The sequence below is a fragment of the Panulirus ornatus genome, chromosome 57 (assembly GCF_036320965.1).
Source record: "Panulirus ornatus isolate Po-2019 chromosome 57, ASM3632096v1, whole genome shotgun sequence".
NCBI classification, from domain to species: domain Eukaryota; kingdom Metazoa; phylum Arthropoda; class Malacostraca; order Decapoda; family Palinuridae; genus Panulirus; species Panulirus ornatus.
Genome location: NC_092280.1, coordinates 16,407,528 through 16,432,830, shown reverse-complemented (window position 1 = coordinate 16,432,830; position 25,303 = coordinate 16,407,528). Strand labels below are relative to the sequence as shown.

Sequence of the window (25,303 nt, the reverse complement as noted above, 5' to 3'; positions counted from 1 at the left end):
GCAATGTGGTATACCGGGGTTGACGTGCTGTCAGTGGATTGAATCAGGGCATGTGAAGCGTCTGGGGTAAACCATGGAAAGCTGTGTAGGTATGCATATTTGCGTGTGTGGACGTATGTATATACATGTGTATGGGGGTGGGTTGGGCCATTTCTTTCGTCTGTTTCCTTGCGCTACCTCGCAAACGCGGGAGACAGCGACAAAGTATAAAAAGAAAAAAATATATATATATATATATATATATATATATATATATATATATATATATATATATATATATATATATATATCACTTTTTCTTTCATACTATTCGCCATATCCTGCATTAGCGAGGTAGCGTTAAGAACAGACGACTGGGCCTTTGAGGGAATATCCTCACCTGGCCCCCTTCTCTGTTCCTTCTTTGGGAAAAAAAACAACAAAAAAAACAAGAGGGGAGAATTTCCAGCCCCCCGCTCCCTTCTCTTTCAGTCGCCTTCTACGACACGCAGGGAATACGTGGGAAGTATTCTTTCTCCCATGTTAGTGAGGTAGCGCAAGGAAACAGATGAAAGAATGGCCCAACCCAACCACATACATATGTATATACATACACATCCACACACAGAAATATGCATACCAATACATCTCAACGTATACATACATATATATATATATATATATTTTTTTTTTTTTTTTTTTTTATACTTTGTCGCTGTCTCCCGCGTTTGCGAGGTAGCGCAAGGAAACAGACGAAAGAAATGGCCCAACCCCCCCCCCCCCCATACACATGTACATACACACGTCCAGACACGCAAATATACATACCTACACAGCTTTCCATGGTTTACCCCAGACGCTTCACATGCCTTGCTTCAATCCACTGACAGCACGTCAACCCCTGTATACCACATGACTCCAATTCACTCTATTTCTTGCCCTCCTTTCACCCTCCTGCATGTTCAGGCCCTGATCACACAAAATCTTTTTCACTCCATCTTTCCACCTCCAATTTGGTCTCCCTCTTCTCCTCGTTCCCTCCACCTCCGACACATATATCCTCTTGGTCAATCTCTCCTCACTCATTCTCTCCATGTGCCCAAACCATTTCAAAACACCCTCTTCTGCTCTCTCGACCACGCTCTTTTTATTTCCACACATCTCTCTTACCCTTACGTTACTTACTCGATCAAACCACCTCACACCACACATTGTCCTCAAACATCTCATTTCCAGCACATCCATCCTCCTGCGCACATCTCTATCCATAGCCCACGCCTCGCAACCATACAGCATTGTTGGAACCACTATTCCCTCAAACATACCCATTTTTGCTTTCCGAGATAATGTTCTCGACTTCCACACATTTTTCAAGGCTCCCAAAATTTTCGCCCCCTCCCCCACCCTATGATCCACTTCCGCTTCCATGGTTCCATCCGCTGACAGATCCACTCCCAGATATCTAAAACACTTCACTTCCTCCAGTTTTTCTCCATTCAAACTCACCTCCCAATTGACTTGACCCTCACCCCTACTGTACCTAATAACCTTGCTCTTATTCACATTTACTCTCAACTTTCTTCTTCCACACACTTTACCAAACTCAGTCACCAGCTTCTGCAGTTTCTCACATGAATCAGCCACCAGCGCTGTATCATCAGCGAACAACAATTGACTCACTTCCCAAGCTCTCTCATCCCCAACAGACTTCATACTTGCCCCTCTTTCCAGGACTCTTGCATTTACCTCCTTTACAACCCCATCCATAAACAAATTAAACAACCATGGAGACATCACACACCCCTGCCGCAAACCTACATTCACTGAGAACCAATCACTTTCCTCTCTTCCTACACGTACACATGCCTTACATCCTCGATAAAAACTTTTCACTGCTTCTAACAACTTGCCTCCCACACCATATATTCTTAATACCTTCCACAGAGCATCTCTATCAACTCTATCATATGCCTTCTCCAGATCCATAAATGCTACATACAAATCCATTTGCTTTTCTAAGTATTTCTCACATACATTCTTCAAAGCAAACACCTGATCCACACATCCTCTACCACTTCTGAAACCGCACTGCTCTTCCCCAAGAGAAAGGTGCAAGAGGTGAAAAAAAGGGCAAATGAGAGTTGGGGTGAGAGACTATCAGTAAATTTTAGGGAGAATAAAAAGATGTTCTGGAAGGAGGTAAATAGGGTGCGTAAGACAAGGGAGCAAATGGGAACTTCAGTGAAGGGCGTAAATGGGGAGGTGATAACAAGTAGCGGTGATGTGAGAAGGAGATGGAATGAGTATTTTGAAGGTTTGTTGAATGTGTCTGATGACAGAGTGGCAGATATAGGGTGTTTTGGTCGAGGTGGTGTGCAAAGTGAGAGGGTTAGGGAAAATGATTTGATAAACAGAGAAGAGGTAGTAAAAGCTTTGCGGAAGATGAAAGCCGGCAAGGCAGCAGGTTTGGATGGTATTGCAGTGGAATTTATTAAGAAAGGGGGTGACTGTATTGTTGACTGGTTGGTAAGGTTATTTAATGTATGTATGACTCATGGTGAGGTGCCTGAGGATTGGCGGAATGCGTGCATAGTGCCATTGTACAAAGGCAAAGGGGATAAGAGTGAGTGCTCAAATTACAGAGGTATAAGTTTGTTGAGTATTCCTGGTAAATTATATGGGAGGGTATTGATTGAGAGGGTGAAGGCATATATATATATATATATATATATATATATATATATATATATATATATATATATATATATATATATATATATACACAGATATGTACATATATACACATGCACATAATTCATAGTCTGCCTTTATTCCCATCGCCACCTCACCACACATGAAATAACCACCCTTCCCCCAAATGTGTGCGAGGTAGCGCTAGGAAAAGACAACAAAGGCCACTTTCGTTCACATTCAGTCTCTAGCTGTTATGCAATAATGCACTGAAACCACAGCTCCCTTTCCACATCCAGGCCCCATAGAACTTTCCATGGTTTACCCCAGACGCTTCACATGCCCTGGTTCAATCCATTGACAGCACGTGAACCCCCTTATACCACATCGTTCCAATTCAGCCTATTCTTTGCACTCCTTTCACCCTGCTGCATGTTCAGGCCCCGATCACTCAAAATCTTTTTCACTCCATCTTTCCACCTCCAATTTGGTCTCCCACTTCTCCTCATTCCCTCCACCTCTGACACATATATCCTCTTGGTCAATCTTTCCTCACTCATTCTCTCCATGTGACCAAACCATTTCAAAACACCCTCTTCTGCTCTCTCAACCACACTCTTTTTATTACCATACATCCCTCTTACCCCATTATTACTTACTCGATCAAACCTCACACCACATATTGTCCTCAAACATCTCATTTCCAGCACATCCGCCCTCCTCCTCACACCAGATATTGTCCTCAAACATCTCATTTCCAACAAATCCACCCTCCTCTGCACAACCCTATCTATAGCTCATGCCTCGCAACCCTATAGCATTGTTGGAACCACTATTCCTTCAAACATACCCATTTTTACTTTCCCAGATAATGCTCTCACCACACATTTTTCAATGCTTCCAAGACCTTTGCCCCCTCCTCCACCTGTGACTCACTTCCACTTCCATCTGCTGCCAAATCCACTCCTATATATCTAAAATACTTCACTTCCTCCAGTTTTTCTGCATTCAAACTTACCTAACAATTGACTTGTCCCTCAACCCTACTGTACCTAATAACCTTGCTCTTATTCACATTTACTCTCAATTTTCTTCTTTCGCACACTTTACCAAACTCGGTCACCAGCTTCTGCAGTTTCTCACCCGAATCACCCACCAGCACTGTATCATCAGCAAACAACAACTGACTCACTTCCCAAGTCCTCTCATCCACAACAGACAGCATACTTGCCCCTCTCTCCAAAACTCTTGCATTCACCTCCCTAACAACCCCATCTATAAACAAATTAAACAACCATGGAGACATCATGCACCCCTGCCGCAAACCAACATTCACTGAGAACTAATCACTTTCCTTTCTTCCTACTCATACACATGCCTTACATCCTCGATAAAAACTTTTCAATGCTTCTAACAACTTTCCTCCCACACCATATATTCTTAATACCTTCCACAGAGCATTTCTATCAACTCTACCATATGCCTTCTCCAGATCCATAAATGCTACGTACAGATCCATTCGCTTTTCTAAGCATTTCTCACATACATTCTTCAAAGCAAACACTTGATCAACATATCCTCTACCACTTCTGAAACCACACTGCTCTTCCCAAATCTGATGCTCTGTACATGCTTTCACCCTTTCAATCAATACCCTTCCATATAATTTCCCAGGGATACTCAACAAACTTATACCTCTGTAATTTGAGCACTCACTCTTATCCCCTTTGCCTTTGTACAATGGCACTATACATGCATTCCGCCAATCGTCAGGCACCTCACCATGAGTCATACATACATTAAATATCTTTACCAATAAGTCAACAACACAGTCAACCCCTTTTTTAATAAATTCCACTGCAATACCATCCATAACCACTGCCTTGCCAGCTTTCATCTTCCACAAATCTTTTACTACCTCTTCTCTGTTTACCAAATCATTCTCCCTAACCCTCTCACTTCGCACACCACCTCGACCAAAACACCCTATATCTGCCACTTTATCATCTAGCACATTCAACAGACCTTCAAAATACTCACTCCATCTCCTTCTCACATCACCACTACTTGTTATCACCTCCCCATTAGCCCCCTTCACCGACATTCCCATTTGTTCTCTTGTCTTATGCACTTTATTTACCTCCTTCCAAAACATCTTTTTATTCTCCCAAATATCTAATGATACTTTCTTATACTAACTCTCATTTGCCCTCTTTTTCACCTCTTGCACCTTTCTCTTGACCTCCTGACTCTTTCTTTTATATATCTCCCAGTTATTAGCACTACTTCCCTGCAAAAATTGTCTAAATGTCTCTCTCTTCTCTTTCACTAATAATCTTATTTCTTCATCCCACCACTTACCACCCTTTCTAAACTGCCCACCTCCCACGCTTCTCTTTTGCGCAAGCCATCACTGCTTCCCTAAATACATCCTATTCCTCCCCCGCTCCTCTTACATCCTTTGCTCTCCCCTTTTTCCATTCTGCACTCAGTCTCTCCTGGTACTTCCTCACACCAGTCTCCTTCCCAAGCTCACTTACTCTCACCACTGTCTTCACCCCAATATTCTCTCTCCATTTCTGAAAGAATCTACAAATCTTCACCTTCGCCTCTCAACACATTAACATCCAAAAGTCTCTCTTTCATGCAGCTATCAATTAACATGTAATCCAATAACGCTCTCTGGGCATCTCTTCTACTTACATACGTATACTTATGTATATCTCTCTTTTTAAACCAGGTATTCCCAATCATCAGTCCTATTTCAGCACATACATCTACAAGCTCTTCACCATTTCCATTTACAAAACTGAACACCCTATATACACCAATTATTCCCTCAACTGCCACATTACTCACCTTTGCATTCAAATCACATATCACACTAACCTGGTCTTGTGCATCAAAACTCCTCACACACTCACTCAGCTGCTCCCAAGACACCTGCCTCTCATGATCTTTCTTCTCATGCCCAGGGGCATAGGATCCAATAATCACCCATCTCTCTCCATCCACTTTCAGTTTTACCCATATCAATCTATAGTTTACTTTCTTAAACTCTATCATATACTCCCACCACTCCTGTTTCAGGAGTAGTGCTACTCATTCCCTTGCTCTCGTCCTCTTACCAACACCTGACTTTACTCTCAAAACATTCCCAAACCAATCTTCCCCTTTACCCTTGAGCTTTGTTTCACTCAGATCCAAAACATTTCCTCAAACGTACTACCTATCTTTCCTTTTTTCTCATCTTGGTTACATCCACACACATTTAGACACCCCAATCTGAGCCTTGGAGGAGGATGAGCACAATTTTGCACGTTCCATTTTGCCTGTGGACTCATAGGAATATATATTATATATATGTATATGTGTGTGTGTGTGTCAGTATATTTATACGTGTGTGTGTGTGTGTGTGTGTGTGTGTGTGTGTGTGTGTGTGTGTAAGTATATCTATACATGTGTATGTGAGTGGATGTGTCTTTCTTTGTCTTTCCTGACAGTACTTCGCTGATGCAGGGGGTGGCAATGCTGTTTCCTATGGGGCGGGATGGTGCCAGGAATGGATTAAGGCAAGTAAGTATGAATATGTTTTTTTTTTTTTTTTTTTTTTTTTTTTATACTTTGTCGCTGTCTCCCGCGTTTGCGAGGTAGCGCAAGGAAACAGACGAAAGAAATGGCCCAACCCCCCCCCCCCATACACATGTACATACACACGTCCACACACGCAAATATACATACCTACACAGCTTTCCATGGTTTACCCCAGACGCTTCACATGCCTTGATTCAATCCACTGACAGCACGTCAACCCCTGTATACCACATGGCTCCAATTCACTCTATTCCTTGCCCTCCTTTCACCCTCCTGCATGTTCAGGCCCCGATCACACAAAATCTTTTTCACTCCATCTTTCCACCTCCAATTTGGTCTCCCTCTTCTCCTCGTTCCCTCCACCTCCGACACATATATCCTCTTGGTCAATCTTTCCTCACTCATTCTCTCCATGTGCCCAAACCATTTCAAAACACCCTCTTCTGCTCTCTCAACCACGCTCTTTTTATTTCCACACATCTCTCTTACCCTTACGTTACTTACTCGATCAAACCACCTCACACCACACATTGTCCTCAAACATCTCATTTCCAGCACATCCATCCTCCTGCGCACATCTCTATCCATAGCCCACGCCTCGCAACCATACAACATTGTTGGAACCACTATTCCTTCAAACATACCCATTTTTGCTTTCCGAGATAATGTTCTCGACTTCCACACATTTTTCAAGGCTCCCAAAATTTTCGCCCCCTCCCCCACCCTATGATCCACTTCCGCTTCCATGGTTCCATCCGCTGCCAGATCCACTCCCAGATATCTAAAACACTTCACTTCCTCCAGTTTTTCTCCATTCAAACTCACCTCCCAATTGACTTGACCCTCACCCCTACTGTACCTAATAACCTTGCTCTTATTCCCATTTACTCTTAACTTTCTTCTTCCACACACTTTACCAAACTCAGTCACCAGCTTCTGCAGTTTCTCACATGAATCAGCCACCAGTGCTGTATCATCAGCGAACAACAACTGACTCACTTCCCAAGCTCTCTCATCCCCAACAGACTTCATACTTGCCCCTCTTTCCAGGACTCTTGCATTTACCTCCCTAACAACCCCATCCATAAACAAATTAAACAACCATGGAGACATCACACACCCCTGCCGCAAACCTACATTCACTGAGAACCAATCACTTTCCTCTCTTCCTACACGTACACATGCCTTACATCCTCGATAAAAACTTTTCACTGCTTCTAACAACTTGCCTCCCACACCATATATTCTTAATACCTTCCACAGAGCATCTCTATCAACTCTATCATATGCCTTCTCCAGATCCATAAATGCTACATACAAATCCATTTGCTTTTCTAAGTATTTCTCACATACATTCTTCAAAGCAAACACCTGATCCACACATCCTCTACCACTTCTGAAACCGCACTGCTCTTCCCCAATCTGATGCTCTGTACATGCCTTCACCCTCTCAATCAATACCCTCCCATATAATTTACCAGGAATACTCAACAAACTTATACCTCTGTAATTTGAGCACTCACTCTTATCCCCTTTGCCTTTGTACAATGGCACTATGCACGCATTCCGCCAATCCTCAGGCACCTCACCATGAGTCATACATACATTAAATAACCTTACCAACCAGTCAACAATACAGTCACCCCCTTTTTTAATAAATTCCACTGCAATACCATCCAAACCTGCTGCCTTGCCGGCTTTCATCTTCCGCAAAGCTTTTACTACCTCTTCTCTGTTTACCAAATCATTTTCCCTAACCCTCTCACTTTGCACACCACCTCGACCAAAACACCCTATATCTGCCACTCTGTCATCAGACACATTCAACAAACCTTCAAAATACTCATTCCATCTCCTTCTCACATCACCGCTACTTGTTATCACCTCCCCATTTACGCCCTTCACTGAAGTTCCCATTTGCTCCCTTGTCTTACGCACCCTATTTACCTCCTTCCAGAACATCTTTTTATTCTCCCTAAAATTTACTGATAGTCTCTCACCCCAACTCTCATTTGCCCTTTTTTTCACCTCTTGCACCTTTCTCTTGACCTCCTGTCTCTTTCTTTTATACTTCTCCCACTCAATTGCATTTTTTCCCTGCAAAAATCGTCCAAATGCCTCTCTCTTCTCTTTCACTAATACTCTTACTTCTTCATCCCACCACTCACTACCCTTTCTAAACAGCCCACCTCCCACTCTTCTCATGCCACAAGCATCTTTTGCGCAATCCATCACTGATTCCCTAAATACATCCCATTCCTCCCCCACTCCCCTTACTTCCATTGTTCTCACCTTTTTCCATTCTGTACACAGTCTCTCCTGGTACTTCCCCACACAGGTCTCCTTCCCAAGCTCACTTATATATGTACGTTATATATATATGTATATGTGCATGTATGTGCATGCATGTACGTGCAAGTGTATGAATGGATGGGATTTTCTTCATGTTTCCAGCTGCTACCTCGACGATGTGGGGAATGGCAATCAGAAATAATAAACAATGAATAAAATAAACATATGCCATAAATAAGTTGGTCTTGATTGGGGCATTCAGCTTGTTATCTTAGCTTTGAAAAATTGGAGAAGTTGGTGTAAGTTTAGGAGTGTGTGAATTAAAGCAAGGTTATCAGGTTTAGTAGTGACAAAAGGCAAGTTACTTGGAATGTGAGTTTTGTGGAGACAACTTGGAGTGTACCTGAGTGTATAAGGCAATGAATGGAACCTTGGGAGTTGAAGTGAGCCAGAGAGAGGGTGAAGGGGGCCTTTGGAACATTTGAGGAATGTGTGGAAAGAGAAATCATTGTCTTTATAGGAAAAGATGGGTATGTTTGTTGGCATGATAGTCCTGTTAGTAATATGTGGATGAGAGATGTGGGCCTTAGGCAAAAAGTATAAAGGATACGGTGAATGATTAAGAAATTATATATTTCAAGACACCATATGGTGTGGGAGGAGTTGATTGAACAGGAAATGATAGGATAAGAGAAAGGTGTGGTAGTAAGAGGAGAATGTATAAGAGAGTTAAAAAGGGTGTTTTGAAATAGTTTGGATATATGGAGAGGTCATGCGAGATGATGACTATGAGGGAATACATGTCTGAAGTGGAGGGAACAAGGGGAACCAAGGAGGAGGTGGAAGGATGGACAAAAAGATGCTCCAAAGGATTAGAGCCAGAACATGCAGGAGAGTGTGAGGCATGTAAGAGATAAAGCAAATAGGTGTAATGTGCTTGACAGAGATGACATGCTCTCAATGGGAATGTGTGGAAGAAAAATCATTGTCTTTCTGGGAAAAGATGGGTATGTTTGTTGGCATGATAGTCCTGTTAGTAATATGTGGATGAAAGATGTGGGCTTTAGACAAGAAATGTAAAGGATACGGTGAATGATTCAGAAATCAAATATTTCAAGACAACATATGGTGAGAAGAGTTGATTGAACAGGAAATGATAGGGTAAGAGATAGGTAAAAATAGGAGAACGTATAAGAGAGCTAAAAGGATGTGCTGAAATAGTGTGGATATATGGAGAGGATATGTGAGATGATGACTATGAGGGAAAACATGTCTGAAGTGAATGGAACAAGGGGAACCAAGGAGGAGGTGGAAGGATGGACAAAAAAAATGCTCTGAAGGACTAGAGCCAGAACATGCAGGAGGGTGTGAGGCATGTAAGAGATAAAGCAAGCAAGTGTAATGTGCTTGACCAGGATGACATGCTCTCAATGGGCTGAATCAGGGAATATAAAGTGTTCAAGAGAAACCAGGGAAAGGTCTGTGGTGCCTGGATGTGGATAGGGGGCTCTAGTTTTGGTGCATAATGTATGACAGCTAGAAAGTGGACGTAAGTGAATGAGGCCATTCCTTCATCTGTTCTCGATGCTACTTTGCTGACATAGGAAATAGTAAACTCATATAAAAGAAAAATCTAACCAGCTATCAATATCCACTACATCCAACTGAAATTGATAAAACTGATGAAATATGAAGAGGATATTCTAAAAACACTTAATTGTAAAAATACATAATAAAAACTACAAATAGCCATACAAATTGAAAAATCTCGTTTTTTGAAATGCAAGAGAAAAGCACTTAGTAAATTCAAATGTTCCAGACATGTAAAAACAGCCTACACAAATACATCTAAATGTTTCACTGGATTACACATGACAGCTTGGGAGTGCACTTATGTAATTGACACTGTTGTCAACTATTTCCGAGAGTACCTTGCTCATACGGTAGAAGCAATAATTCATATGAAATGTGTCTGAATATCACAGTGAAGGGGTTAAACAATCACATGTCTAAAGTATGAATACCATAAAGCTGCAAATCTCCATGGTTGTAGGGCTCAAGTCAAATATTCTTAAAATTTGGTCAGAGCAAACACCAATAATTGACATAAACACATCTCAAGCTGGATGTGAAAAGGATAAAACTAGCCGCAAAAAACAGCAAAGCTAAAATAACAAACAGCACAAGTTATACAGAACAGTGGTTAATGCTACACCAGAACATTATATAGGTACAGCGAGATTACCTTTCAACTACAGAAAATCAGGTCAATCTATGCCACAAGACTTAAAAGAAATTGGGTGTGAGTACACAAATGCCTCTCTATGCATGCCTAACAGGACCTTAACTAAGATCTGGCCAGTGATAATCTGGTTAAATATCATGCACAAAGCATCCTAATGAAATGAAACCATCAGTTGGCAGCTACAGTCAAGAGAAAAAGAAATTTGTTTGCACTGTGTTGATAGCCTACAATCAATAAATAATAGCTATGAAGGCATGGAGGCCACCATCTTAACCTAAGAATTTTTCAAGGAATTTTACAGCAAAATGCATCCTGGACAGTTAAGTCCCTCAATTCTGTCAGGCTTAGATAATCATTTTATGCACTTATATATATGCTGAAACTCACCTGATTATGGTACTCAACACCCATGCTAAGTGTGTTGATGAGAATAGCAACAAGGATGCCACGTTGAAAGTATCGGTGTTCCACTAGTTTCTTGATGTAGATTCGCACCTGTGAGCATAATCTGTGAACTAAGGAGGGTGGTCGCTTTTCCTCCTCCTTCCACTCTTCATCACTCCAATCAGACTCAGAGTTGCATGAGTCTGAGGCTGAATAATATCCAGTGAAGCCAGCAGGTCCTTGATCAGCAGAAAAGAATAATGTTGGAGCTGAAAAATGTTTCACCCCTTTGGCTAGGGAGGAGTAGAGGGTATGGACGGAACGGGAATCAATGCCCAAGTGCGTTGGCAGTGCAGCTGAAAGAGCACCACTCAGTGCAAGCAGTTCCCCACAAGTGAGGGAACCTTTCCCACCAGAACCATTATATGAAGGTGTCCGTGAGACAGATCGCAGGGAAGACTTTGTTTTGTTGGGAGGTAAGAGAGTTGGTGGAAGCAAAGTAGGAGGTATTACAGATGGGGGTCCTAAACTGTGTGGTGATGGTGGTAGTGGTTCACGAAAATATGCTGGATCTATAGGTTCATCATCAGTCTGTGTAGTCTTCTCACTGTGACAAACATTTTTTGTGGCAGTCTCCCCAGCATGACCATGGAGAAGAACTACATCACTGAACATGACTGAGCTCCGTCGGCGATGTCGTGGGGTGCAAATGCCCTGACCCCCAGGAGAAGGGGGTAATAATTCGTTACTGCCATCTCCACTTGCACCACTTGAAACCTTAAGAAGAACAGGGCGACGGGGGGATGTCTGAGGATCTATATCAGAAAATTCTGGGCTGGCACGGGGAGCACTGTTGTTTCGAGATTCATCTGGAACCTCATGCATCTCTGGGGGTGACAAAAGCTGAGGAGTTGTTGAGCTTATATTATTCATCACAGTGAAGGCTCCACCAGGTCCAACACCACCAGAGACAGCAGGCAGCACAGCCACTACTGTGTTCAGCATCCCAGATGGCCCACTTTCACGAGTGATAAGGGCACTTTGTGCTGCTTCATACTGCCGACGGCGACGCTGCTTCTTGAGGCTCAACTGCCGTGGGTGCTCAGAGCGGTTTCTTCGGCGGAACTGTCGATAACGAAAATATAATTTTCGCTTTCCTCGTCGCCATAAGTGAGCAATATATTTAATAATCTCTGCATAGCAGGAGTTTGGCTCTGATGTGGAGCCTGATGCTAATGTACTAGTTGACTGAAACCTAGCACGCTCCATCTTCATCCTCTCCATTTCACGTTTTTTGGTCTCTGAAAACTGAGTGGCAATAACAACCAGGCACAGGTTGATCATGAAGAATGAGCCAATCTGTAAAGAGAGTTGAGTAAGTAAGTAACCATTTACTGAATACATACTGGTTATGAAATTGATGGACGTAGGTGTTGTGTGCCAATCAGTGTAAGATTACTGAAAGCAGTGAAAGAGCTCAATAATTCAACATTTGAAGCAACAAAACAATAAAAATAACAGAACTGTGAGATATGAATATCTATGGTAATGACACTGTTCAAGAGTAAACAGCACAAAGGGGATAAATGAACAGACATACAACTGTCATAATGGTTTTGGGGCAAGTTACTATCAGAATTAAATACATCAAAAGAAAGCATAAGGATATAGATATGCAAGTATAAAAAACAGAGGAAGTGTACAGTTACAGTAAAATGTCAAAATAATCAATATTCTTACTGCTTACATAAGTTGCAAGTGACCCTTACAGGCAATCCTCTGAATGCATGACCTTCTACAAACACATTTACTTTTTATTCATACTCACCACAATGAGTAGGACAAAATATATCCAATCCCAGAAGGAGTGAGCATCCTGCACATAGTACATAATGTCTGTCCATCCCTCCAGGCTGATTACCTGTGAGGATATTAATATCATCTTTAGAAAGCTTAAACCAATCCTAACAATACCATTCACTACCATACCATATAACTCTATAAAAATAATGGTGATGTAAAGTGACTGTACAAAGGTGAGTCAGTAGAATATTTTTATTCTAGAATGAGTAAGGCTTCAAATATCTGAGAAATATATATCATTCTTCCCAGGATCATTTTTTTTTTTCCTACTTCCATGTCTGCGGAGCCCCATAAACCCTAGACGAAAAACTGAGTCATGGCCCCATCACATTACAGTTACATGGAAGTGAAGATGTCACATCTCAGTCATTAATCAGTGCACATGAATGTCCCTCCACAGGACTGATACTGGAAGTAGCACAGCCTTGGGGTTGCAGGAGCCTTTAGAATGGTCCTGTGTAACACCAGGATTCTCTCTTAGAAATTGGTCCTTAGGCAACCATACACAAACAAATGACAGACTTTCTTGAGAGTTTCTGGAAAAGAGGAAACTTTATCAGTGAGAAGAGAGTGGTGAGAGTAAGTGAGCTTGAAAAATAGACTTGTGTGAAGAAATACTAGGAGGCACTGGCAAAGTGTGGGAGTACATGAAGCTAGGGGATTGGATAAGAAATGGTAGGTATTTAGGAAGCCAGCACTGGTATGTGCAAGAGATGAACGAAGCATGAAAAAGGTGGGAAGTGCGCTGATCAGAAATGGTAGTGAGTGATGGGATGACAAAGTAAAGTTGTTACCAATACAGACAAGGGAGGCATTTGGGCAGTAATTACAAGGAAGGTGTGCAAATGATTGGAAAATGTATATAAAAAAAAAAAAAGCAGTAAGTGTCAAGAGGAAGGTGCAAGGGTTGAAAAAGAGGGCAAATGAGAATTGGGGTGAGTAAGTACCAGTATTTAGGGAAGCAGTACTGGTATGTGCAAGAGATGCACATCTCATGCAAAAGGTGGGAAGTGGGCTGATTAGATATTGTAGCGATTGGTGGGATGAAAAGGTAAAGTTGTTAGCAACAGAAACAAGAAATGCATTTGGGTGGTAATTACAAGGAGTGCAAATGATTGGAAAATGGATATAAAGAAGAAAAGCAGTAGGTGTCAAGAGGAAGGAGTAAGGGTTGAAGAAGAGGGCAAATGAAAATTGGGGTCAGAGATTATCAGTAAACTTTAGGGAGAATAAAATGATTTAGAAGGAAGTTAATGATGTGCAAAAAACAAGAGAACAAGTGGGAACATCACTGAAGAGGGCAATGGGGGAACTGTCATCAGGTAATGATGAAATGATTAGGAGGTAGAGTGATAGGGTGGTAGATGTAGGGTGTTCGGGTGGTATGGGAAGTGAGAGTCATGAAAAGTGGTTTGGTGATGAAAGAGGAGGTGGTGAAAAGCTTATGTAAGATGATGCAGCAAAGGCAGCTAGAATGGATAGTATTGCAGTTCAATTTCTTAAGAAAGAAGCTGACTGTGTTACTGATTGCTTAATTGGAATTTTCGATGGCTAGTTAGGATTTTCAATGTACACGATTATCAATTCATAAATTAGGTAAGAACCTACTGAAGTGTGAAGGAAAAATATATGAAAAATACAATTTACCATACATTTTACCCCAATTTTTGAAATGAAAGAAGCCAAAATGTATCAAAATAGCATATTGTATGCCAACCAGATTGCCTAATTTGTGTTCAGATGATATCAAGAGGATATTCATAGCTAGTCAAAGAAAAATAATTATTTCACCCTACTGCTTTCACTACAATGGTCTTCCAAACACAGAAATTCATCTTAAATACTGAAATACTTTAGAGAAAACTATTTCTCAAATGAAATTAAAGGCTATCATGTAAGAATAATAAAATAACCCGGTAACAAATGATATAGTCCTCAACTTACCTAGGGAAAAAATAAAAATCTTACAGTAGGGGTGCACCGGTAAGATATCTTACCAATACTTTCCCACTAGAAGTTTTATACTTTATCCTGGCTAAGTTAAGGCCTGTATCATTTCTTAATTCTTTTATAATCTTTATATGATGGTCTTTCATTTCATAAGAGAAAATAGTTTCACTTTACTCTTTCAGTATTTAAGATGTATTTCATCTTTAAAAAAAGATATATGGGGTAGTGGGACAAGTGCTGGATGGTGTGAAAGTCCTCTATAGAGAAGAAAATGCAAGTGCGAGAGTCAATGGAGAGTAGAGGTAGGGCTATGTTGTGTCGCTGTGACTTTTTAACATATAAATGGATGGAGTGATAAGAAAGATAAAACAAAAATAGAGAGGAGTGTACAGATAGAGCATGGTGGTGAAGTATGGTAAGTAGTGACAAGCCTCTTTAGGATGATACTGTGTTGTATGCTGAGATTGAAGAGGAGTTGCAGGTTATAAGTGTGTTTTATAATGTGTGTGACCATAGGTAACTGAAGGTAATTGTGAGTAAAAGTAGAGCAATAGTGGTTGAACGAATACAGAGCGAAAGTACAGATTTTGTAAAGCCTATGGAGTGAGAGAAGAAATATGCTAAATGTGTTATAGATCGGGGGGAGGAGAAAGACTAGAAGAGTGAGAGCATTTAAGTATTTGGGAGCTATCTTGGGTATATTTAGTGATACGGAAGAAGAAATAAGGTAGACAGCAGTACAGGGCAGAGGAGTCATTGGGACCTGTAGTAGAATAATGAAGAGAAGAAGTGTAAGTTTGGAAGTGAAGAAAGGATTAAGGAACAGCACTGTCCTCCCAATCCTGACCAATGCAGCCAAAACATGGACATGGGATGAGTCACAGAGATCAAGAATCCAGGCTGTGAAAATGAGTTATTTGAGAGGAGCATGTGTTATGACTCAATGGAGTGAAGAAAGTTGTGAGGGTCTGTATGAGACACTTGCTATGGCTGGGAATGCACAGGAAATGCATTGTGAAGTGGAAGAGAGGGGTGAAATGTAATACTTTGCGCTGGTTTGGTCATGTGGATAGAATGCATGATGGGGAGTTTATATGGAGAATGTATGATAGTATGATTAAAGGGGATGGTGCAAGAAGAAGACCACCCATGACATAAGGAAACAGTGAAAGAGCACAGGGTAGAGAAATATGGAAAGAATGCAAGGAATAGTGAAAGCATGGGAGACATATAAGGACAGGGATAAGTGGAGACTCTTTTGCCGTGACCACATCCAGGAGGGAACAGGCATTAGATAGAAAGATAGATAGATAGATAGATAGATAGATAGACAGACAGACAGACAGACAGACAGACAGACAGACAGACAGATAGATAAATAGATAGATAGATAGACAGACATAGATAGATTTTAAAGTTTGGGAGACTGATAGCAATGATAGTACTACAAAGAAATTACTGATTTTTCTATGACTTAATAGAAATCTTTCATCTTAATGAAACATTGTTCTACCAGCTCATCTAAATACAACTTAGAAAATCTCGATGGCATACACTAATTAAATCTGGAATATTTCAGCTTATTCTGGCAAACTTTAGGGGGTTTTATCACACCTCATCTCCCTTAGATATTTTCTCATTTTTTTATTTTCTCATTTTTTTTTAATCATATGGATGATTATTAATCCAAGTATTAGGTAAGGACCTTCTGAAGAGGATTGTTAAAAAATATACACATATCAAAAATAAAACTTACTGAATTCTTTCGTCAAAATTGAATGATTTCAAACAAAAGTGAGTGGGAGCTAGGTATGTATCCCACATGCTCCTGCTATTTTCTCTTACATTCTTTCCAAAGATGTGGATGATTGTTAACTAATGCATTAGATAAGCTTCTGAAGAGAACTGTGGAGAAAAAAAAATTTATGAAAATATAATTTACCATGGATGTGTTGGAAATGAGATGTTTAAGGACAATTTGTGGTGTGAGGTGGTTTGATCGAGTAAGTAACGAAAGGGTAAGAGAGATGTGTGGTAATAAAATGAGTGAGGTTGATAGAGCAGAAGAGGGTGTATTGAAATGGTTTGGTCACATGGAGAGAATGAGTGAGAAAAGACTGAAAAAAAAGATATATGTGTCAGAGATGGAGGGAACGAGGAGAAGTGGGAGACAAAATTAGAGACGAAGGGATGGAGTGAAAAAGATTTTGAGCAATTGGGGTCTGAATATGCAGGAGGGTGAAAGGCGTGCAAGGAATAGAGTCAACTGGAACAATGTGATATACCGGGGTCGACATGCTGTCAATGGATTGAACCAGGGCATGTGAAGCGTCTGGGGTAAACCATTGGAAGCTGTGTGGGGCCTGGATGTGGAAAGAGAGCTGTGGCTTCGGCACATTATACATGACAGCTAGAGACAGAGTGTGAGCGAATGTAGCCTTTGTTGTCTTTTCCTAGTGCTACATCACGCGTGTGCAGGGAGAGGGGGTTGTCATTTCATGTGTGGTGGGGCGGCGACAGGAATGTATAAAGGCAGGAAGTATGAATTATGTACATGTGTATTTACATGTATATGTCTGTGTAAGTATATATATAAGTTATCCCCAGGGATAGGGGAAAAGAATACTTACCACACATTCCTCATGTGTCGTAGAAGGCGATTAAAGGGGACGGGAGTGGGGGGCTAGAAACCCTCCCCTCCTTGTATTTTAACTTTCTAAAAGTGCAAACAGGAGAAGGAGTCATGCAGGGAGTGCTCATCCTTTTCAAAGGCTCAAATTGGAGAGATAGGTAGTATGTTTGAGGAAAGGAACCTGGATGCTTTGGCTTTGAGTGAAACGAAGCTCAAGGGTAAAGGGGAAGAGTGATTTGGGAATGTTTTGGGAGTAAAGTCAGGGGTTGGTGAGAGGACAAGAGCGAGGGAAGGAGTAACACTACTCCTGAAACAGGAGTGATGGGAGTATGTAATAGAGTGTAAGAAAGTAAACAATAAATTCATAAGGGTAAAACTGAAAGTGGATGGAGAGAGATGGGTGATTATTGGTGCACATGCACCTGGGCATGAGAAGAAAGATCATGAGAGGCAAGTTTTTAAGGAGCAGCTGAGTGAGTGTGTTAATAGTGTTGATGCATGAGACTGGGTTATAGTGATGGGTGATTTGAATGCAAAGGTGAGTAATGAGGCAGTTGAGGGAATAATTGGTGTGCATGGGGTGTTCAGTGTTGTAAATGGAAATGGTGAAGAGCTTGTAGATTTGTGTGCTGAAAAAGGACTGGTGATTGGGAATTCCTGGTTTAAAAAGAGAGCTATACAAAAGAGAGCTATACGCGTGTCGTAGAAAGCGACTAGAGGGGACGGGAGTGGGGGGCCAGAAATCCTCCCCTCCTTGTATTAACTTTCTAAAATGGGAAACAGAAGAAGGAGTCACACGGGGAGTGCTCATCCTCCTCGAAGGCTCAGATTGGGGTGCCTAAATGTGTGTGGATGTAACCAAGATGTGAAAAAAGGAGAGATAGGTAGTATGTTTGAGGAAAGGAACCTGGATGTTTTGGCTCTAAGTGAAACGAAGCTAAAGGGTAAAGGGGAAGAGTGGTTTGGGAATGTCTTGGGAGTAAAGTCAGGGGTTAGTGAGAGGACAAGAGCAAGGGAAGGAGTAGCAGTACTCCTGAAACAGGAGTTGTGGAAGTATGTGATAGAATGTAAGAAAGTAAATTCTCGATTAATATGGGTAAAACTGAAAGTTGATGGAGAGAGATGGGTGATTGTTGGTGCATATGCACCTGGGCATGAGAAGAAAGATCTTGAGGGGCAAGTGTTTTGGGAGCAGCTGAATGAGTGTGTTAGTGGTTTTGATGCACGAGACCAGGTTATAGTGATGGGTGATTTGAATGCAAAGGTGAGTAATGTGGCAGTTGAGGGAATAATTGGTATACATGGGGTGTTCAGTGTTGTAAATGGAAATGGTGAAGAGCTTGTAGATTTATGTGCTGAAAAAGGACTGATGATTGGGAATACCTGGTTTAAAAAGCGAGATATACATAAGTATACTTATGTAAGTAGGAGAGATGGCCAGAGAGCGTTATTGGATTACGTGTTAACTGACAGGCGTGCGAAAGAGAGACTTTTGGATGTTAATGTGCTGAGAGGTGCAACTGGAGGGATGTCTGATCATTATCTTGTGGAGGCTAAGGTGAAGATTTGTATGAATTTTCAGAAAAGAAGAGTGAATGTTGAGGTGAAGAGGGTGGTGAGAGTGAGCGAGCTTGGGAAGGAGACCTGTGTGAGGAAGTACCAGGAGAGACTGAGTACAGAATGGGAAAAGGTGAGAACAATGGAAGTAAGGGGAGTGGGGGAGGAATGGGATGTATTTAGGGAATCAGTGATGGATTGCACAAAAGATGCTTGTGGCATGAGAAGAGTGGGAGGTGGGTTGATTAGAAAGGGTAGTGTGTGGTGGGATGAAGAAGTAAGAGTATTAGTGAACGAGAAGAGAGAGGCATTTGGACGATTTTTGCAGGGAAAAAATGAAATTGAGTGGGAGACGTATAAAAGAAAGAGACAGGAGGTCAAGAGAAAGGTGCAAGAGGTGAAAAAAAGGGCAAATGAGAGTTGAGGTGAGAGAGTATCATTAAATTTTAGGGAGAATAAAAAGATGTTCTGGAAGGAGGTAAATAAAGTGCGTAAGACAAGGGAGCAAATGGGAACTTCAGTGAAGGGCGCAAATGGGGAGGTGATAACAAGTAGTGGTGATGTGAGAAGGAGATGGAGTGAGTATTTTGAAGGTTTGTTGAATGTGTTTGATGATAGAGTGGCAGATATAGGGTGTTTGGGTCGAGGTGGTGTGCAAAGTGCGAGGGTTAGGGAAAATGATTTGGTAAACAGAGAAGAGGTAGTAAAAGCTTTGCGGAAGATGAAAGCCGGCAAGGCAGCAGGTTTGGATGGTATTGCATTGGAATTTATTAAAAAAGGGGGTGACTGTATTGTTGACTGGTTGGTAAGGTTATTTAATGTATGTATGACTCATGGTGAGGTGCCTGAGGATTGGCGGAATGCGTGCCATTGTACAAAGGCAAAGGGGATAAGAGTGAGTGCTCAAATTACAGAAGTATAAGTTTGTTGAGTATTCCTGGCAAATTATATGGGAGGGTATTGATTGAGAGGGTGAAGGCATGTACAGAGCATCAGATTGGGGAAGAGCAGTGTGGTTTCAGAAGTGGTAGAGGATGTGTGGATCAGGTGTTTGCTTTGAAGAATGTATGTGAGAAATACTTAGAAAAGCAAATGGATTTGTATGTAGCATTTATGGATCTGGAGAAGGCATATGATAGAGTTGATAGAGATGCTCTGTGGAAGGTATTAAGAATATATGGTGTGGGAGGCAAGTTGTTAGAAGCAGTGAAAAGGTTTTATCGAGGATGTAAGGCATGTGTACGTGTAGGAAGAGAGGAAAGTGATTGGTTCTCAGTGAATGTAGGTTTGCGGCAGGGGTGTGTGATGTCTCCATGGTTGTTTAATTTGTTTATGGATGGGGTTATTAGGGAGGTGAATGCAAGAGTTTTGGAAAGAGGGGCAAGTATGAAGTCTGTTGGGGATGAGAGAGCTTGGGAAGTGAGTCAGTTGTTGTTCGCTGATGATACAGCGCTGGTGGCTGATTCATGTGAGAAACTGCAGAAGCTGGTGACTGAGTTTGGTAAAGTGTGTGGAAGAAGAAAGTTAAGAGTAAATGTGAATAAGAGCAAGGTTATTAGGTACAGTAGGGCTGAGGGTCAATTCAATTGGGAGGTGAGTTTGAATGGAGAAAAACTGGAGGAAGTGAAGTGTTTTAGATATCTGGGAGTGGATCTGGCAGCGGATGGAACCATGGAAGCGGAAGTGGATCATAGGGTGGGGGAGGGGGCGAAAATTCTGGGAGCCTTGAAGAATGTGTGGAAGTCGAGAACATTATCTCGGAAAGCAAAAATGGGTATGTTTGAAGGAATAGTGGTTCCAACAATGTTGTATGGTTGCGAGGCGTGGACTATGGATAGAGTTGTGCGCAGGAGGATGGATGTGCTGGAAATGAGATGTTTGAGGACAATGTGTGGTGTGAGGTGGTTTGATCGAGTAAGTAACGTAAGGGTAAGAGAGATGTGTGGAAATAAAAAGAGCGTGGTTGAGAGAGCAGAAGAGGGTGTTTTGAAATGGTTTGGTCACATGGAGAGAATGAGTGAGGAAAGATTGACCAAGAGGATATATGTGTCGGAGGTGGAGGGAACGAGGAGAAGAGGGAGACCAAATTGGAGGTGGAAAGATGGAGTGAAAAAGATTTTGTGTGATCGGGGCCTGAACATGCAGGAGGGTGACAGGAGGGCAAAGAATAGAGTGAATTGGAGCGATGTGGTATACCGGGGTTGACGTGCTGTCAGTGGATTGAATCAAGGCATGTGTATGGGGGTGGGTTGGGCCATTTCTTTCGTCTGTTTCCTTGCGCTACCTCGCAAACGCGGGAGACAGTGACAAAGCAAAAAAAAAAAAAAAAAAAAAAAAAAAGTAGGAGAGATGGTCAGAGAGTGTTATTGGATTACGTGTTAATTGAAAGGCGCGTGAAAGAGAGACTTTTGGATGTTAATGTGCTTAGAGGTGCAATTGGAGGGATGTCTGATCATTATCTTGTGGAGGTGAAGGTGAAGATTTGTAGAGGTTTTCAGAAAAGAAGAGAGAATGTTGGGGTGAAGAGAGTGGTTAGAGTAAGTGAGCTTAGGAAGGAGACTTCTGTGAGAAAGTACAAGGAGAGACTGAGTACAGAATGGGAAAAGGTGAGAACAAAGGACGTAATGGGAGTGGAGGAGGAATGGGATGTATTTAGGGAAGCAGTGATGGCTTGCGCAAAAGATGCTTGTGGCATGAGAAGCACGGGAGGAGGGCAGATTAGAGAGGGTAGTGAGAGGTGGGATGAAGAAATAAGATTATTAGTGAAAGAGAAGAGAGATTCATTTGGACAATTTCTGCTAGGAAACAGAGCAAATGACTGGGAGATGTATAAAAGAAAAGGCAGGAGGTCAAGAGAAAGGTGCAAGAGGTGCAAAAGAGGGCAAATGAGAGTTGGGATGAGAGAGTATCATTAAATTTTAGGGAGAATAAAAAGATGTTTTGGAAGGAGGTAAACAAAGTGTGTAAGACGAGAACAAATGGGAACATCGGTGAAGGGGGCTAATGGGGAGGTAATAACAAGAAGTGGTGATGTGAGAAGGAGATGGAGTGAGTATTTTGAAGGTTTGTTGAATGTGTTAGATGAGGTAAATAAAGTGTGAAAGACAAGAGAACAAATGGGCACATCGGTGAAGGGGGCTAATGGGGAGGTAATAACAAGAAGTGGTGATGTAAGAAGGAGATGGAGTGAGTATTTTGAAGGTTTGTTGAACGTGTTAGAAGATAGAGTGGCAGATATAAGGGTGCTTTGGTCGAGGTGGTGTGCAAAGTGAGAGGGTTAGGGAGAATGATTTGGTAAACATAGAAGAGGTAGTAAAAGCTTTGCGGAGAATGAAAGCCGGCAAGGCAGCAGTTTTGGATGGTATTGCAGTGGAATTTACTAAAAAAAGGGGGTGACTGTATTGTTGACCGGTTGGTAAGGAAGTTTAATGTATGTATGACTCAAGATGAGATGCCTGAAGATTGGCAGAATGCATGCATAGTGCCACTGTACAAAGGCAAAGGGGATAAAGGCGAGTGTTCAAATTACAGAGGTATAAGTTCGTTGAACATTCCTGGTAAATTGTATGGGAGGGTATTGATTGAGAGGGTGAAAGCATGTACGGAGCATCAGATTGGGGATGAGCAGTGTGGTTTCAGAAGTGGTAGAGGATGTGTGGATCAGGTGTTTGCTCTGAAGAATGTATGCGAGAAATACTTAGAAAAACCAATGGATTTGTATGTAGCATTTATGGATCTGGAGAAGGCATATGATAGAGTTGATAAAGATGCTCTGTGGAAGGTATTAAGAATATATGGTGTGGGAGGCAAGTTGTTACAAGCAGTGAAAAGTTTTTATCGAGGATGTAAGGCATGTGTACGTGTAGGAAGAGAGGAAAGTGATTGGTTCTCAGTGAATGTAGGTTTGCGGCAGGGGTGTGTGATGTCTCCATAGTTGTTTAATTTGTTTATGGATGGGGTTGTTAGGGAGGTGAATGCATGAGTTTTGGAAAGAGGGGCAAGTATGCAGTCTGTTGTGGATGAGAGAGCTTGGGAAGTGAGTCAGTTGTTGTTCGCTGATGATACAGCACTGGTGGCTGATTCATGTAAGAAACTGCAGAAGCTGGTGACTGAGTTTGGTAAAGTGTATGAAAGAAGAAAGTAAGAGTAAATGTGAATAAGAGCAAGGTTATTAGGTACAGTAGGGTTGAGGGTCAAGTCAATTGGGAGGTAAGTTTGAATGGAGAAAAGCTGGAGGAAGTGAAGTGTTTTAGATATCAGGGAGTGGATCTGGCAGCGGATGGAACCATGGAAGCGGAAGTGAATCATAGGGTGGGGGAGGGGGCGAAAATTCTGGGAGCCTTGAAGAATGTTTGGAAGTCGAGAACATTATCTTGGAAAGCAAAAATGGTTATGTTTGAAGGAATAGTGGTTCCAACAATGTTGTATGGTTGCGAGGCGTGGGCTATGGATAGAGTTGTGTGCAGGTGGGTGGATGTGCTGGAAATGAGATGTTAGAGGACAATATGTGGTGTGAGGTGGTTTGATCGAGTAAGTAATGTAAGGGTGAGAGAGATGTGTGGATATAAAAAGAGTGTGGTTGAGGGAGCAGAAGAGGGTGTTTTGAAATGGTTTGGTCACATGGAGAGAATGAGTGGGGAAAGATTGACTATGAGGATATATGTGTCAGAGGTGGAGGGAACTAGGAGGAGTGGGAGACCAAACTGGAGGTGGAAAGATGGAGTGAAAAAGATTTTGAGTGATCGCGGCCTGAACATGCAGGAGGGTGAAAGGCGCGCAAGGAATAGAGTGAATTGGAACGATGTGGTATACCAGGGTCGACGTGCTGTCAATGGATTGTACCAGGACATGTGAAGCGTCTGGGGTAAACCATTCAAAGTGTGTGGGGCCTGGATGTGGAAAGGGAGCTGTGGTTTCGGTGCATTATTACATGACAGCTAGAGACTGAGTGTGAACGAATGAGGCTTTTGGTGTTTTTCCTAGCGCTACCTCGCACACATGAGGGGGGGAGGGGGTTGTTATTCCATGTGTGGCGAGGTGGCTATGGGAACAAATAAAGCCAGACAGTATGAATTATGTACATGTGTATATATGTATATGTCTGTGTGTGTATATATATGTGTACAATGAGATGTATAGGTATGTATATTGTGCGTGTGTGGACATGTATGTATATACATGTGTATGTGGGCGGGTTGGGCCATTCTTTCGTCTGTTTCCTTGCGCTACCTCGCTAATGCGGGAGACAGCGATAAAGCAAAATATATAAAAAATAAATAAATGTATACGTTGAAATGTATAGGTATGTATATGTGCGTGTGTGGACGTGTATGTATATACATGTGTATGTGGGTAGGTTGGGCCTGTCTTTCATATGTTTCCTTGCGCTATCTCGCAAACGAGGGAGGCAGCGACAAAGGATCATAAATATATATATAACAATTTACCATATCCTTATATCAGTTTTATGGTGGGTGTTTTGAAATGAAGCCAATCCCTGACATTAAGGAGAAGACTTCCATCAATTTCACCTAATTTTTTAATACATCTTTCTTAATAAGTAGATAATCATTAAGTCATTCATTTGATAAGAACCTACTAAGAGAATTTATAGTACATTTATATAAAAAAAAGGCAATTTATCCTTTCATTCACCAGTTAGAAGTTGAATGTTCTCAGTTATAGTCAACTGTGAGTGTTTGTATGTTATATGGCAATTCCGACTCTACCACTATATTATCCTATATATTTCTGAAAATGTTAATAATTATCAGTCTTGCCTGAAAGTATTTACATATTATATAAGTTTATGAGTCGTCTATAGTTCTTTTTAGTGATTAAGGAGATTCTAAGGGCAATATTTTGTGTGTTATGAAGAGTATACAGTACCTAAGTCTGTATTTGCACTGAAAACCACTGAACTAAAATTTGGTACAACCAAGTCTCCCACAAACTCTCATTCCCTATTACACAAAATATTGCAAGAGTATTGTATCATTTTCATATTTTACTATAGAAATCACACTCCATGGGGATGCATTTTGAAATCAATTCTGTTGTTTTTAACATAAATCAGTGCAACAACTTCAGGTGTGTGCAAATGATGTTTTCTTAAC

At 41.5% G+C, this 25,303-nt stretch overlaps 1 protein-coding gene across 1 annotated transcript in view; it reads right to left on the bottom strand.

Moving 5' to 3' along the window:
* LOC139766186 (voltage-dependent T-type calcium channel subunit alpha-1G-like) overlaps positions 1-25,303 on the bottom strand; it is a 1,124,919-nt gene that overhangs the window by 961,908 nt on the left and 137,708 nt on the right. Inside the window, exons 7-8 of the mRNA XM_071694457.1 lie at positions 13,014-13,106; positions 11,189-12,544 (exon numbers count right to left, since the gene is read on the bottom strand). Coding sequence (XP_071550558.1) covers positions 11,189-12,544; positions 13,014-13,106 — 1,449 coding nt within the window. The remainder of the gene's footprint in view (positions 1-11,188; positions 12,545-13,013; positions 13,107-25,303) is intronic.